The sequence below is a fragment of the Oncorhynchus tshawytscha genome, linkage group LG25, assembly GCF_018296145.1.
Source record: "Oncorhynchus tshawytscha isolate Ot180627B linkage group LG25, Otsh_v2.0, whole genome shotgun sequence".
NCBI lineage: Eukaryota > Metazoa > Chordata > Actinopteri > Salmoniformes > Salmonidae > Oncorhynchus > Oncorhynchus tshawytscha.
Genome location: NC_056453.1, coordinates 9,589,241 through 9,603,513, shown reverse-complemented (window position 1 = coordinate 9,603,513; position 14,273 = coordinate 9,589,241). Strand labels below are relative to the sequence as shown.

The 14,273-nt window shown below is 42.3% G+C and overlaps 1 protein-coding gene across 3 annotated transcripts in view; it reads right to left on the bottom strand.

Moving 5' to 3' along the window:
- Nucleotides 1–10,922, bottom strand: part of LOC112233715 (dnaJ homolog subfamily C member 7) — a 50,258-nt gene extending 39,336 nt beyond the window's left edge. For 2 of the 3 annotated variants that reach the window (XM_024401523.2, XM_024401526.2), the window contains exon 1: nt 10,812–10,922. In XM_024401523.2, the coding sequence (XP_024257291.1) occupies nt 10,812–10,882 (71 nt within the window). In that variant the 5' untranslated portion in view covers nt 10,883–10,922. Of the gene's footprint in view, nt 1–8,701; nt 8,755–10,811 lie in introns of all 3 variants that reach the window. The other variant, XM_024401527.2, reaches the window with a different exon arrangement.
- Between the last annotated feature and the right edge of the window lie 3,351 nt (nt 10,923–14,273).

Below are 14,273 nucleotides of genomic sequence, written 5' to 3'. Positions count from 1 at the left end.
TTTCTTTATTTTTACCATTTAAAATTTTGTAGAATACTGAAGGTCAAAACTATGAAATAACACATATGGAATCATGTAGTAACCAAAATAAAATAGTGTTAAATCGAAATTATTTCGATTTAAAGTTTTCAAAGTAGCCACCCTTTGCCTTGACAGCTTTGCACTCTTGGCATGCTTCATGAGATAGTCACTTGGAATGCATTTCAATTAACAGAGGTGTCTTGTTAAAAGTTAATTTGTGGAATTTCTTTCCGTCATAATGCATTTGAGCAAATCAGTTGTGTTGTGACATGGTAAGGGTGGTAATACAGAAGATAGCCCCAAGCTGACTCCACACTCCAAGACTGCTTCCATCACGTGGACTGGGAGATGTTTCGTATTGCGTCAGACAACAACATTGACGAATACGCTGATACGGTGTGCGAGTTCATTAGAACGTGCGTTGAAGATGTCGTTCCCATAGCAACGATTAAAACATTCCCTAACCAGAAACCGTGGATTGATGGCAGCATTCGTGTGAAACTGAAGGCACGAACCACTGCTTTTAATCAGGGCAAGGTGTCTGGTAACATGACTGAATACAAACAGTGCAGCTATTCCCTCCGCAAGGCTATCAAACAAGCTAAGCGCCAGTACAGAGACAAAGTAGAATCTCAATTCAACGGCTCAGACACAAGAGGTATGTGGCAGGGTCTACAGTCAATCACGGACTACAGGAAGAAACCCAGCCCAGTCACGGACCAGGATGTCTTGCTCCCAGGCAGACTAAATAACTTTTTGCCCGCTTTGAGGACAATACAGTGCCACTGACACGGCCTGCAACGGAAACATGCGGTCTCTCCTTCACTGCAGCCGAAGTGAGTAAGACATTTAAACGTGTTAACCCTCGCAAGGCTGCAGGCCCAGACGGCATCCCCAGCCGCGCCCTCAGAGCATGCGCAGACCAGCTGGCCGGTGTGTTTACGGACATATTCAATCAATCCCTATACCAGTCTGCTGTTCCCACATGCTTCAAGAGGGCCACCATTGTTCCTGTTCCCAAGAAAGCTAAGGTAACTGAGCTAAACGACTACCGCCCGTAGCACTCACATCAGTCATCATGAAGTGCTTTGAGAGACTAGTCAAGGACCATATCACCTCCACCCTACCTGACACCCTTGACCCACTCCAATTTGCTTACCGCCCAAATAGGTCCACAGACGATGCAATCTCAACCACACTGCACACTGCCCTAACCCATCTGGACAAGAGGAATACCTATGTGAGAATGCTGTTCATCGACTACAGCTCGGCATTCAACACCATAGTACCCTCCAAGCTCGTCATCAAGCTCGAGACCCTGGGTCTCGACCCCGCCCTGTGCAACTGGGTACTGGACTTCCTGACGGGCCGCCCCCAGGTGGTGAGGGTAGGCAACAACATCTCCTCCCCGCTGATCCTCAACACTGGGGCCCCACAAGGGTGCGTTCTGAGCCCTCTCCTGTACTCCCTGTTCACCCACGACTGCGTGGCCATGCACGCCTCCAACTCAATCATCAAGTTTGCGGACGACACAACAGTGGTAGGCTTGATTACCAACAACGACGAGACGGCCTACAGGGAGGAGGTGAGGGCCCTCGGAGTGTGGTGTCAGGAAAATAACCTCACACTCAACGTCAACAAAACTAAGGAGATGATTGTGGACTTCAGGAAACAGCAGAGGGAACACCCCCATCCACATCGATGGAACAGTAGTGGAGAGGGTAGCAAGTTTTAAGTTCCTCGGCATACACATCACAGACAAACTGAATTGGTCCACTCACACAGACAGCATCGTGAGGAAGGCGCAGCAGCGCCTCTTCAACCTCAGGAGGCTGAAGAAATTCGGCTTGTCACCAAAAGCACTCACAAACTTCTACAGATGCACAATCGAGAGCATCCTGGCGGGCTGTATCACCGCCTGGTATGGCAACTGCACCGCCCTCAACCGTAAGGCTCTCCAGAGGGTAGTGAGGTCTGCACAACGCATCACCGGGGGCAAACTACCTGCCCTCCAGGACACCTACACCACCCGATGCTACAGGAAGGCCATAAAGATCATCAAGGACACCAACCACCCGAGCCACTGCCTGTTCACCCCGCTGCCATCCAGAAGGCGAGGTCAGTACAGGTGCATCAAAGCTGGGACCGAGAGACTGAAAAACAGCTTCTATCTCAAGGCCATCAGACTGTTAAACAGCCACCACTAACATTGAGTGGCTACTGCCAACACACTGTCAATGACACTGACTCTACTCCAGCCACTTTAATCATGGGAATTGATGGGAAATGATGTAAATATATCACTAGCCACTTTAAACAATGCTACCTTATATAATGTTACTTACCCTACATTGTTCATCTCATATGCATACGTTGATACTGTACTCTATATCATCGACTGCATCCTTATGTAATACATGTATCACTAGCCACTTTAACTATGCCACTTGGTTTACATACTTATCTCATATGTATATACTGTACTCGATATCATCTACTGTATCTTGCCTATGCTGCTCTGTACCATCACTCATTCATATATCCTTATGTACATATTCTTTATCCCCTTACACTGTGTATGACAGTAGTTTTTTTTGGAATTGTTAGTTAGATTACTTGCTCGTTATTACTGCATTGTCGGAACTAGAAGCACAAGCATTTCGCTACACTCGCATTAACATCTGCTAACCATGTGTATGTGACAAATAAAATTTGATTTGATTTGATAAAAGACCATATTCCATAATGGCAAGAACAGCTCAAATAAGCAAAGAAACAGTCCATCATTACTTTAAAGAACTTTGAAAGTTTCTTCAAGTGCCGTCACAAAAACCACCAAGCGCTATGATGAAACTGGCCCTCATGAGGACCGCCACAGGAATAGGAGACCCAGAGTTACCGCTGCTGCAGAGGATACGTTCTTTAGTTACCACCCTCAGAAATTGCAGCCTGAATAAATGCTTCAGGATTCAAGTAACAGACACATCTCAACATCACCTGTTCAGAGGAGACTGCGTGAATCAGGACTTTATGGTCAATTGCTGCAAAAAAAACGACTAAAGGACACCAATAAGAAGAAGACTTGCATGGGCCAAGAAACACAAGCAATGGACGTTAGACCGGTGGAAATAGGTCCTTTAGTGCAAATTTGAGATGGTTTGGGATGAGTCGGACCGCAGAGTTTAGAAAACACAGCCAACAAGTGCTCAGCATATGTGGGAACTCCTTCAAGACTGTTGGAAAAGCATTCCAGGTGAAGCTGGTTGAGAGAATGCCAAGAATGTGCAAAGCTGTCAAGGCAAAGGGTAAAAATATATTTTGATTTTGTTAACACTTTTTTGGTTACTGCATGATTCCATGTGTGCTATTGTGATGTTGTGATGTGATGTCTTCACTATTATTATTATTATTATTCTACAATTATTCTACAATTATTATTCTACAATGTAGAAAATAGTAAAAATAAAAAACCCTGAAAGAGTAGGTGTGTACAAACTTTTGACTGGTATTGTACAAGGTGCTTCACCAAATCCTACAACAGCTCAACCCTAGTTTTCGTGCGGATTCGCGGTGGGTAATTACGCACTGTAGCCCGCTAGAAAGGGGGAGGGGCAGCAAAATGGCAGATTCCACCCGAGCAACAGATGTGCCCCCTGAGACAACTGATCGGTCCACGGACCCCACACAAAAATAGCTAACTAACTATGCCCAACGTATTCCAAATTGAAACTCGTCGCCAAAAGACTAACAGGCTATGGCTCCGGGGAGCAAATGGCACTTGAGGTACACATCAGAATGTACTCACCTCTTCGGACAAATGTCCCAACAGCAAGTAGAGCAAGAGTTTCCAGCCTGGGCAGGGGACTGGAAACGAACCAATGTTCCTCTCTCCAACGCAGCACACCAATTATACAATGCAGTGGTAAGTTTACCAAACAAACATAAACAAAGGCAGCCAACACTGGGCCTACCAAACAGCGCAACTCAAGACAGCAGTATCAAAACATGAACAGAGTTGATCAAAACACTCAAATAGTTTTCTCTGAAACAAAATACAATTACCAGTTAACTTAACGACACTATTATTAGGCCTACTGGCATATTTTCCAGGCAACACACCCGTTTGATGACAAGCAAAATCACTGATACGTCTCTAAGGCACTATACAGAACACGTATAAGACTAAGCAGTGAATACCAACCAAAGCGCATCCCAATTAGCATTCACCCATCATAATGCACAAAGAAAAATATATATTTATTCAATAAAGTAACCTATATACAAGTAACAATGGTGTGTGTGTAATCAGTAGTGTAAGAGAGTGGATGAGTGCATAGATGGTGATAATGAGGGGTATTGAGAGGTGCCAAAATAAACTAATTAAGCCCCAAAATGGCACAAAAAAAAAAAACTGCATGTCTGCGTGGTCTCCTCGATGTATGTGTGGGGGTGTATTTATCCCCAGGACACACCTGAGCCCAGGTGTGTCCCATCTCACTGACAACCCTCCCAGCTCCGCCCACCATCAATCCTATTAAGGATAACAAGAGCAGAGAGAAAGAATTCGGCAGACAGAGTGAGAGGGTCCTCACAAACCGTAGTTACATTTCTAAACGAGATGAAATCTCAAATAGCAGCTTCTCAATACCATGCATATTGTAGGATGCATTGGAACATAAGGTATGGAGAATAATAGAGCCTGTAGGATTATAGTTTGGAAATGTTTTAAATACTAAATGTTCAGTGTATGCGAGTATATTTAGGTGGTTTAAATTATTAACCTTTGAAGTTGACGGTGTCAAAATCTTGCCAATCCATTCATTAATCTTCTACTACCTATGACTGAGTACGAGACATGTTTTCCATGATCTAAATATAGTGTAACCTACCAATCAATGGAGGGTACAATCTTACAGTCCAGAAATGAAAAGCTTTTACCATGCATGCCAAAAGCCTGGGCCTCTGATAGAGGCTGTAGAGTCATCAACGCACTCTTTAGTTTCCCCCACCTCTCTAGGAGCATTTGTGCACCCAGGCCCTATAGGCGTATCGAAAGGATCCCACCCTTGTCACCAATGTAGCGGACCGATGTAGACAGACAAGTGCCTTAGCGGAATGCAATCTAAAGCGTGTGTCTTGTGTGGTCCAGAGATGAGAACTCTACCATCTATGGCAAAAGCCTGGGCTCCTGACAGGTACAATTGAATTCTCCCCAATGCATGTTATAATAGTAAAATAATCTGTCACCTGTTAAACTGATTCACAGTGAATTGAGTCTTTGAGATGTTCAAACAGGCACACATCTGTAGTTGGTGTTCTTCAACTGTAAAAATGCACTAGATTGTTTAAGACCAACCCCAAAAAGAAAAAACAGGCAAACGCATACGTGGTCCCAATGTCTAAATAGTGACAGCAGGGCTAGTTCAAACTGCAGTAGGAAGGTTCTCCTTACAGCCCATGCTTGGCGAATAGCACTTGGTTGATCTCTGGGAGATGGACACAGGAGAGCTGAATAGATCACGTGAGACAAGTGAGGGACCTGAATGAATAAAATAAATAACAGCAAAGTAATGAAGTTTGTGAGCTAGAAAATGTACATCCTGACAGTCATCCTACTTCAACTATTGACAGGGATAATGAGGCATTTCTTATTTGTCAGTAAATAAATCAAAATCAAATCAAATTTTATTTGTCACATGCACATGGTTAGCAGATGTAAATGCGAGTGTAGCGAAATGCTTGTGCTTCTAGTTCCGACAATGCAGTAATAACCAACAAGTAATCTAACTAACAATTCCAAAACTACTGTCTTATACACAGTGTAAGGGGATAAAGAATATGTACATAAGGATATATGAATGAGTGATGGTACAGAGCAGCATAGGCAAGATACAGTAGATGGTATCGAGTACAGTATATACATATGAGATGAGTATGTAAACAAAGTGGCATAGTTAAAGTGGCTAGTGATACATGTATTACATAAGGATACAGTCGATGATAGAGTACAGTATATACGTATGTATATGAGATGAATAATGTAGGGTAAGTAACATTATATAAGGTAGCATTGTTTAAAGTGGCTAGTGATATATTTACATAGTTTCCCATCAATTCCCATTATTAAAGTGGCTGGAGTTGAGTCAGTGTCAGTGTGTTGGCAGCAGCCACTCAATGTTAGTGGTGGCTGTTTAACAGTCTGATGGACTTGAGATAGAAGCTGTTTTTCAGTCTCTCGGTCCCAGCTTTGATGCACCTGTACCGGCCATCGCCTTCTGGATGATAGCGGGGTGAACAGGCAGTGGCTCGGGTGGTTGATGTCCTTGATGATCTTTATGGCCTTTCTGTAACATCGGGTGGTGTAGGTGTCCTGGAGGGCAGGTAGTTTGCCCCCGGTGATGCGTTGTGCAGACCTCACAGACCTCACTACCCTCTGGAGAGCCTTACGGTTGAGGGCGGAGCAGTTGCCGTACCAGGCGGTGATACAGCCCGCCAGAATTCTCTCGATTGTGCATCTGTAGAAGTTTGTGAGTGCTTTTGGTGACAAGACGAATTTCTGCGCCTTCTTCACAATGCTGTCTGTGTGAGTGGACCAATTCAGTTTGTCTGTGATGTGTATGCCGAGGAACTTAAAACTTGCTACCCTCTCCACTACTGTTCCATCGATGTGGATAGGGGGGTGTTCCCTCTGCTGTTTCCTGAAGTACACAATCATCTCCTTAGTTTTGTTGACGTTGAGTGTGAGGTTATTTTCCTGACACCACACTCCGAGGGCCCTCACCTCCTCCCTGTAGGCCATCTCGTCGTTGTTGGTAATCAAGCCTACCACTGTTGTGTCGTCCGCAAACTTGATGATTGAGTTGGAGGCGTGCGTGGCCACGCAGTCGTGGGTGAACAGGGAGTACAGGAGAGGGCTCAGAATGCACCCTTGTGGGGCCCCAGTGTTGAGGATCAGCGGGGAGGAGATGTTGTTGCCTACCCTCACCACCTGGGGCCGGCCCGTCAGGAAGTCCAGTACCCAGTTGCACAGGGCGGGGTCGAGACCCAGGGTCTCGAGCTTGATGACGAGCTTGGAGGGTACTATGGTGTTGAATGCCGAGCTGTAGTCAATAGCATCCACATAATCAAAGTATGTGGACATCTGCTCGTCAAACATCTGATTCCAAAATCACGGGCATTAATATGGACTTGGTCCCCCCCTTTGCTACTATAACAGCCTCCACTCTTCTGGGAAGGCTTTCCATTAGATGTTGGAACATTCCTGCAAGAACTTGCTTCCATTCAGCCACAAGAGCATTAGAGGTCAGGCACTGATGTTGGGCAATTAGGCCTGGCTCGCAGTCAGTGTTACAATTCATCCCAAATGTGTCCGATGGGGTTGAGGTCAGGGCTCTGTGCAGGCCAATCAAGTTCTTCCACGCTGATCTTGACAAACCATTTCTGAATGGACCTTGCTTTGGGCACGGGGACATTGTGCGGCAGGTAGCCTAGTGGTTAGAGCATTGGACTAGAACCGGAAGGTTGCTCGATCGAATCCCCGAGCTGACAAAGTAAAAATCTGTTGTTCTGCACCTGATCAAGGCAGTTAACCCACTGTTCCTAGGTCGGTGTTGAAAATAAGAATGTGTTCTTATTATTTGACTTGCCTAGTTAAATAAAATAAAAAATGTAAGTCACGCTGAAAGAGCCTACCCCAAATTGTTGCCACAAAGTTGGAAGCACAGAATCGTCTAGAATGTCATTGTATGCTGTAGTGTTAAGATTTCCCTTCCCTGGAACTAAGAGGCCAAGCCCGAACCATGAAGAACAGCCCCAGAGCATTATTATTCTACCTCCACTGAACTTTACAGTTGGCACTACGCATTCGGTTAGGTAGCATTCTCCTGGCATCTGCCAAACCCAGATTAGTCCGTAGGACTGCCAGACGGTGAAGAGTGATTCATCACGCCAGAGAACACATTTCCACTGCTCCAGAGTCCAATGGGGACGAGCTTTACATCACTCCAGCTGACACTTGGCATTGTGCATGGTGAGCTTAGGCTTGTGTGTGGCTGCTCGGCTATGGAAACCCATTTCGTGAGGCTCCCGACAAACAGTTATTGCATTAACTCAATTCTCCTTTACACTCCTAAACACGATTTTGAAAAACTTTGCAAAGAGTGAAGTCTACAAAACGTAGTCCACTCTGTTCATAAGATTATAGTTTTAGGAACAGAAAACTGTATTGAGATCAAACGTTTCATAGATGAGAAAATGTGCAGAATGCCAACAGGGTGCCTGACATTTATACATCTGGTGAAATATCTGTCCCATTGTTCTATCTGTGGTGGCATCCTACAAAGGTGCCACGTTGAAAGTCACTGAGCTCTTCAGTAAGGCCATTCTACTGCCACTCTCTATGGAGATTGCGTGACTGTGTGCTCGATTTTATACACCTGTAAGCAATGGATGTGGCTGAAATAGCCAAATACACTAATTTGAAGGGGTGTCCACATACTGTTGGATATACAGTGTATTTATTCCGACTAGCTAGCAACAGATCTACTTGTTCTATCTAGCAAACATTAGCAACATTACTATGGTTGCTGTGTTCTGTTAGGAGTCATTTTACAGCTTGCGTTGACGCATCACGTTTCTATGGCTAAATAGCTAAATTACAAATACATTTAAAATACTTTACCTGATAGCAGTTTGTCGGAAGGAGGTCTCTCGATGTCACCAGTTTTCTACTACCTTAGATACGGATAACATGATCACCAGCGATAGTACACAAGTTTATATTGGTTTACAGTTTAGTATTTGGCGGCGTTTGCCTGTCCAGCTAGCGAACATAAGTCATTATTTTGACAAACGGAATGTGTTCAGAATTGTTAAAACCAGCTCCTCCCTCAACAGAGATTGATCATCTCGAAAACGAATGCAACTAGTTTCCTAAGGGTTACCACATATAGTTAGCTAACGATATTTTGTACATCATGCTATAACGTACAACTGACCTTATTTTAACGCCCAAAAAAACATAATACTTCCAGGTCAACTGTAATATGAATACCATTGTAAAGCACAATATCTACCATTTCCAGGAAAATCAATGACAAGCCCGTCATGCTGCATGATTGAAGAAGGCAATGAGCTCTGTTGGGTCTTTTTAAAAATGGCGGGTGGGGGAAACGAAACCTACTGCGTGATAAGGAAAGCGGGAGATAAGCAGTGTGGGGAAACAGATTATTTTCACCTGATCTGTCCAACTTATCACCTCTGAAATGTAAATAAAACACAACTGGTGTCTGTATATAGCCTTGCTACTCTTATTTTCAAATGTATTTTTCCTGTTTTATTTCTTTACATACCTACACACACACACACACCTTTTTTCCCCACTATTGGTTAGAGCCTGTAAGTAAGCTGTAAGGTCTACCTACACCTGTTGTATACAGCGCACATGACAAATAAACTTTGATTTGATTTAAAACACTATAAAAGTTTATATAATGTGTCATTACATACCTATTTGAAGTTTGTCGAGTTAGAGTCAGGTTTTTAGGACGGCACTAAAGTTATCCTCAGAAGTAAACAGCGGCTGTCGCGGCTTTTGAGTCATGGTGGCTTGCAGCGATTATGCAAAAAAATGAATGCATTCAGTTGTACAATTGACTAAGCATCCCTTTCTTGTTTTTAAACTGCGAGAGAAGCGCTACACCTGGTGGAGAGAGGCTGTACTACACAGAATGAGTTGCATAATGCGTGCGTACGTACGTCACAATTTAACAGCGTCAGAGGGGGCAGTTTTTTCAACTTTACTCCAATACTATCGGGCAATTACCATGTCAATAGAAACGTAGTTCACAACCCAGATTTTGATGCCAACACAGTCCTATTAGCTTTCATTGCAGTCTCGTTTGAATGCCGCGGTTGCGCAAATTTGTACTGAATGGGGTTAGTCAACAGTAATTGTGTCATTTTGTTTGGGTAAACTGTCCACATCCACTTTTTTCCATTTGGCCCATCCATGTAAACTAACAGCATGATATCCTGCAACCACATCAAGTGCACACTTCGTTTCTTTTGAAAACCAAACTTAAATGCTAAGTCGCTAACTAGCGTGCACAAAGATCATTGATAACTGGATCTCAACGCTAAGTAGGCAACAAAAAAAAGGCCACATCCGTTCATTTGAAAAATGTAATGAGCAGACCAATATACATATACACAGTTCAGTTATTGACACTTGTGTGGAAAGTAGCTACTATGATGGCATTATCATCGTGACTGAGAAATGGGTCATTCCGTCTGGCCTCAGCATGGTTTTATCCTCTAGTCAGATGTGGTGGCCACTTTTTGCTTCCTAGGATAATCCATAGGCAACCTAACATGAGTGGCAAAAATGCAGTGACAAAGGATACACATAGAACAGCACAGTTCAGGGTGGTTTGCAGATTTAGTCAATTAACGTTAGCTAGATAAACTAGTAGAACCTCGAACCAATTTTGTCATTGTAAAGTAACGTTAATTGCCAATACGAAGGAACAAATGGCATAGTTAACTAATACTAGCTAGGATAGTTTGCTTTCTGGAACGTTCTGTCTGGAGATTCGAGACCGTTGATAATGCCCCTTGGATTAGCTAGTTAGTTGGTGAAAGACAGTTAACGTTAGCGAGCTAACGTTACTGTTAGTTAGCTAGCCAGGTAGGCCCCGCTAAGTATAAATGACGATTATGCTCGGATTTCGATCAAATAACAAAGGGTACTTTCTTCACAACCATTCATGAAAAAGTGCATATTTAGCTACCTCTCCATGTCGGCGTCAATAATTATTTGTGGCTCTAGTTCCGTCTGCATGTCGATGTCAACAGCTGCCATTTTTCCTGAAAGGAACCCGTCTTTTTCCCAACGAGTTCAGCCAAAGCCACGCCTAGGGGCGTATTTCAGCCTACATACCTCCGCGTCATTGGTCAACAGCATGCGAACGGTGATTGGATAGTTTGAGAGCCTCAGCCAGGCGTATGTGGTGGAGTGATTCAGGTCAGAATTCTGCCAGGTGAAGCTACTGATACCTCTCAATTTAAGGGCTTTATTGGAATGGGAAACATATGTTTACATTGCCAAAGCAAGTGAAATATGTAATAAACAAAAGTTAAATAAACAAAAAATGAACAGTAAACATTACACTTCCAAAAGAATAAAGACATTTCAAATGTCATATTACGTATATACACAGTGTTGTAATGATGAGCAAATAGCTAAATAGTACAAAAGGGAAAATAAACATAAATATAGGTTATATTTACAATGGTGTTTGTTCTTCACTGGTTGCCCTTTTCTTGTGGCAGTAGGTCACACATCTTGCTGCTATGATTGCACACTGTGGTATTTCACCCAGTTATGGGAGATTGTCCAAATTTGACTTGTTTTCTAATTCTTTGTGTGTCTGTGTAATCTGAGGGGAATATGTGTCTCTAATGTGGTCATACATTTGGCAGGAGGTTAGGAAGTCCAGCTCAGTTTGCACCTCATTTTGTGGTCTGTTTGTGAAGAGAACCAGGACCAGCTTGCTTAGGGGGCTCTTCTCCAGGTTAATTTCTCTGTAGGTGATGGCTTTGTTTTGGAAGGTTTGGGTATTGTTCATTTTAGGTGGTTGTAGAATTTAACGTCTATTTTCTGGATTTTGATAATTAGTGGGTTTCGGCCTAATTCTGCTCTGCATGCATTATTTAGTGTTTTACGTTGGACACAGAGGATCTCTAAGAAGATACGTTTCCATGGAAGTCCTGGGCTTACTGACGCCAAGAAAGGTGAGACGACAGATGAAACCGTGAATCAACTGAATTAATGTTACTGTGTGAATCAAATTGTCATGTTTGAATTGTTCAAGAGTTCATGAAGAGCTATGAATTTTCATATATTTTGCTCTGCAAGTGCTATGGATTTATTGTTAAAGGAAAACTGTTATTTTGTTTGTTGGAGAGCAACAAGGGTGCACTCCTATCATTTAAATTGAGTTGATTAGATTAGAATCTGGCCATGTTTTCCTGTCTTTTGTTTTCACTAGTAAAGTGCAAAGAAATGCTAACTCAGGTGGGCATGCTTTTCTGCTTGAATTTGGTTAAAAGACAGTGAATTTGTTCATACTTTGAGAACTTGCTACCAAGCTGCTGTGTGTATCTGACACACACAGTTTTTTCTTTTAGAGATTATTTTGAATTGAAGACATGTTACCACATTGTTTTAACCTAATGGTAATAGTCATATAGGCTACTCTGTGTTATTCTTTAATGTATCATACATTTCATGTACACTAATTGTTTCTGTAAATTGTTTCATGACTAATGCATCCTATTAGTTGAATGGAGTAACTGCATTCCTTGTTTTACAGTTATTAGATGAACTAAACACTTATAATTTAGTAGGTCAATTGGTAGTTATTTACACTATACACATAGCATATTCGTGGGTACCACCTTGACATCGCTGATCTGCTTGCCTCAATAAATTAATGCTAGAACACTGGTCACCAGGATTAGCTATTTGTATCTAGTCTCTTAATAATTGCGTAATAATGCAAGTTTGACACATGTCCATTATACTGTAGTCATACTGTCGTTGATGCAATGATTCACTATCTTGCTAGATCCTCTAGAGATGCACATGGCCTGTTATATCCCCACCAGTAAATGTGAACCGTTAATGCTGTTTTTTTAATAATCTACAATGTTGATTTATGGTAATTTATGTTAATCAAATTCAAACTGCTACACTTGATCAACAAGTTTTGTTTTATTTCATATCATTTACAACTTTTGTCAATTTCTTCATTGTTTTGTACATTTCTTGATTGCATTGAGCAAGTATTTTTTTGTCAGTCCTGTCAATATTGAGTGATCACACATGCATCAGCATGCATACAGTAGAAGGCTACTTTGCCTGCTTGCAAATATGTGCTAAAAGTGGAGCTGTTTCACAGTATTGTTGGTTATTTTAACCACCAAAATTTCTGTAATAATAAAAAAAAAAAACTGAAAACCACAGAACCACCACTGCAATATAGCCCTACATTCAGAAAAAAAGGTGCCATCTAGAACCTAAAAGGATTCTTCTGCTGTCCCCATAAAACCCTGTTTGGTTCCACGTAGAACCCCTTCTGTGTCTAGGTAGAACCCTTTTGGGTTCCATTCCACAGAGGGTTCAATTTGGAACCCAACAAGGTTCTTACTGGAACCAAAAATACTTGAACCTGGAACCAAAAAGGGGATCTCCTTTGGTGACAGCCAAAGAACCCTGTTGGAACCCCTATTTCAGAGAGTGTACAAGTTTAATTTACACCATTTCATTATGTACTCAAACTTCTGCCTGGTATTCAAGATAACACGCAACATAACACCACCAACTTTGAAGGTTTTCGTCAACCTCTGCTCAGACTAAAATAGCAGTGTTCCAAGAACCTCCACCAGGGGGGACTAGCATCCTCAAACGGATATTAATGAGACACGAGGGCACCCCACACTCATTTTAGATCCCAAAGGGTCTTCATTTTCATATGCTCTCACTCACATCACTATCTCCTTTGCCATCTTCCATTCATTGCATTTCAACATTGATACATAAGGACATCACACGTCTTTTCTTGGAACTCTATGTACGCACACACTACTGTAGCATCTTGTTTACATTTCTCTCATTCTAGCTGTCCAGCTGAGGCCTTGGGGTGGATCATGTTTCAATGAGATGGCCACAGGAGTATGTAAGTACAGTCATTTTCAGTGTGCCGGCAAATTTGTTGAACAGGAGAAGAGGATGTGTTTGTGGAGGGAGAGCAGTGGGCGTGGTGGGTTGAACAGCTGCAGTGAAGTTAATTGAAGGTCAAATAAAAATACATTAATACAAATCACATCTTGACAAAAACAAAGATCGATTTAGAAATTGCCATAGTTCAACAGCTGAAAAGCCTTCATGAACATGCTCCCAGAGATAGCAAGACATCCAGTATTTACTGAATGAAGTAGCCTACCCATCCCCATTTACAATTTCATTCATCAATAAAATAAATTATACTAAAGCACATTCAATGACGTTATTATTGTAGACTATAGGCTACTCCTGTATCTACCTGGTAATCATTGAATTAAGTATCGTACCCATCCAAACTTAAAATTGTATTTATCAATTAGATAAATAATACTAGCACATAGTTACATTATTGAAGAATAGGCTACTCCTGTATCCACACAATAATAGGATACCGTTATGATTTCAT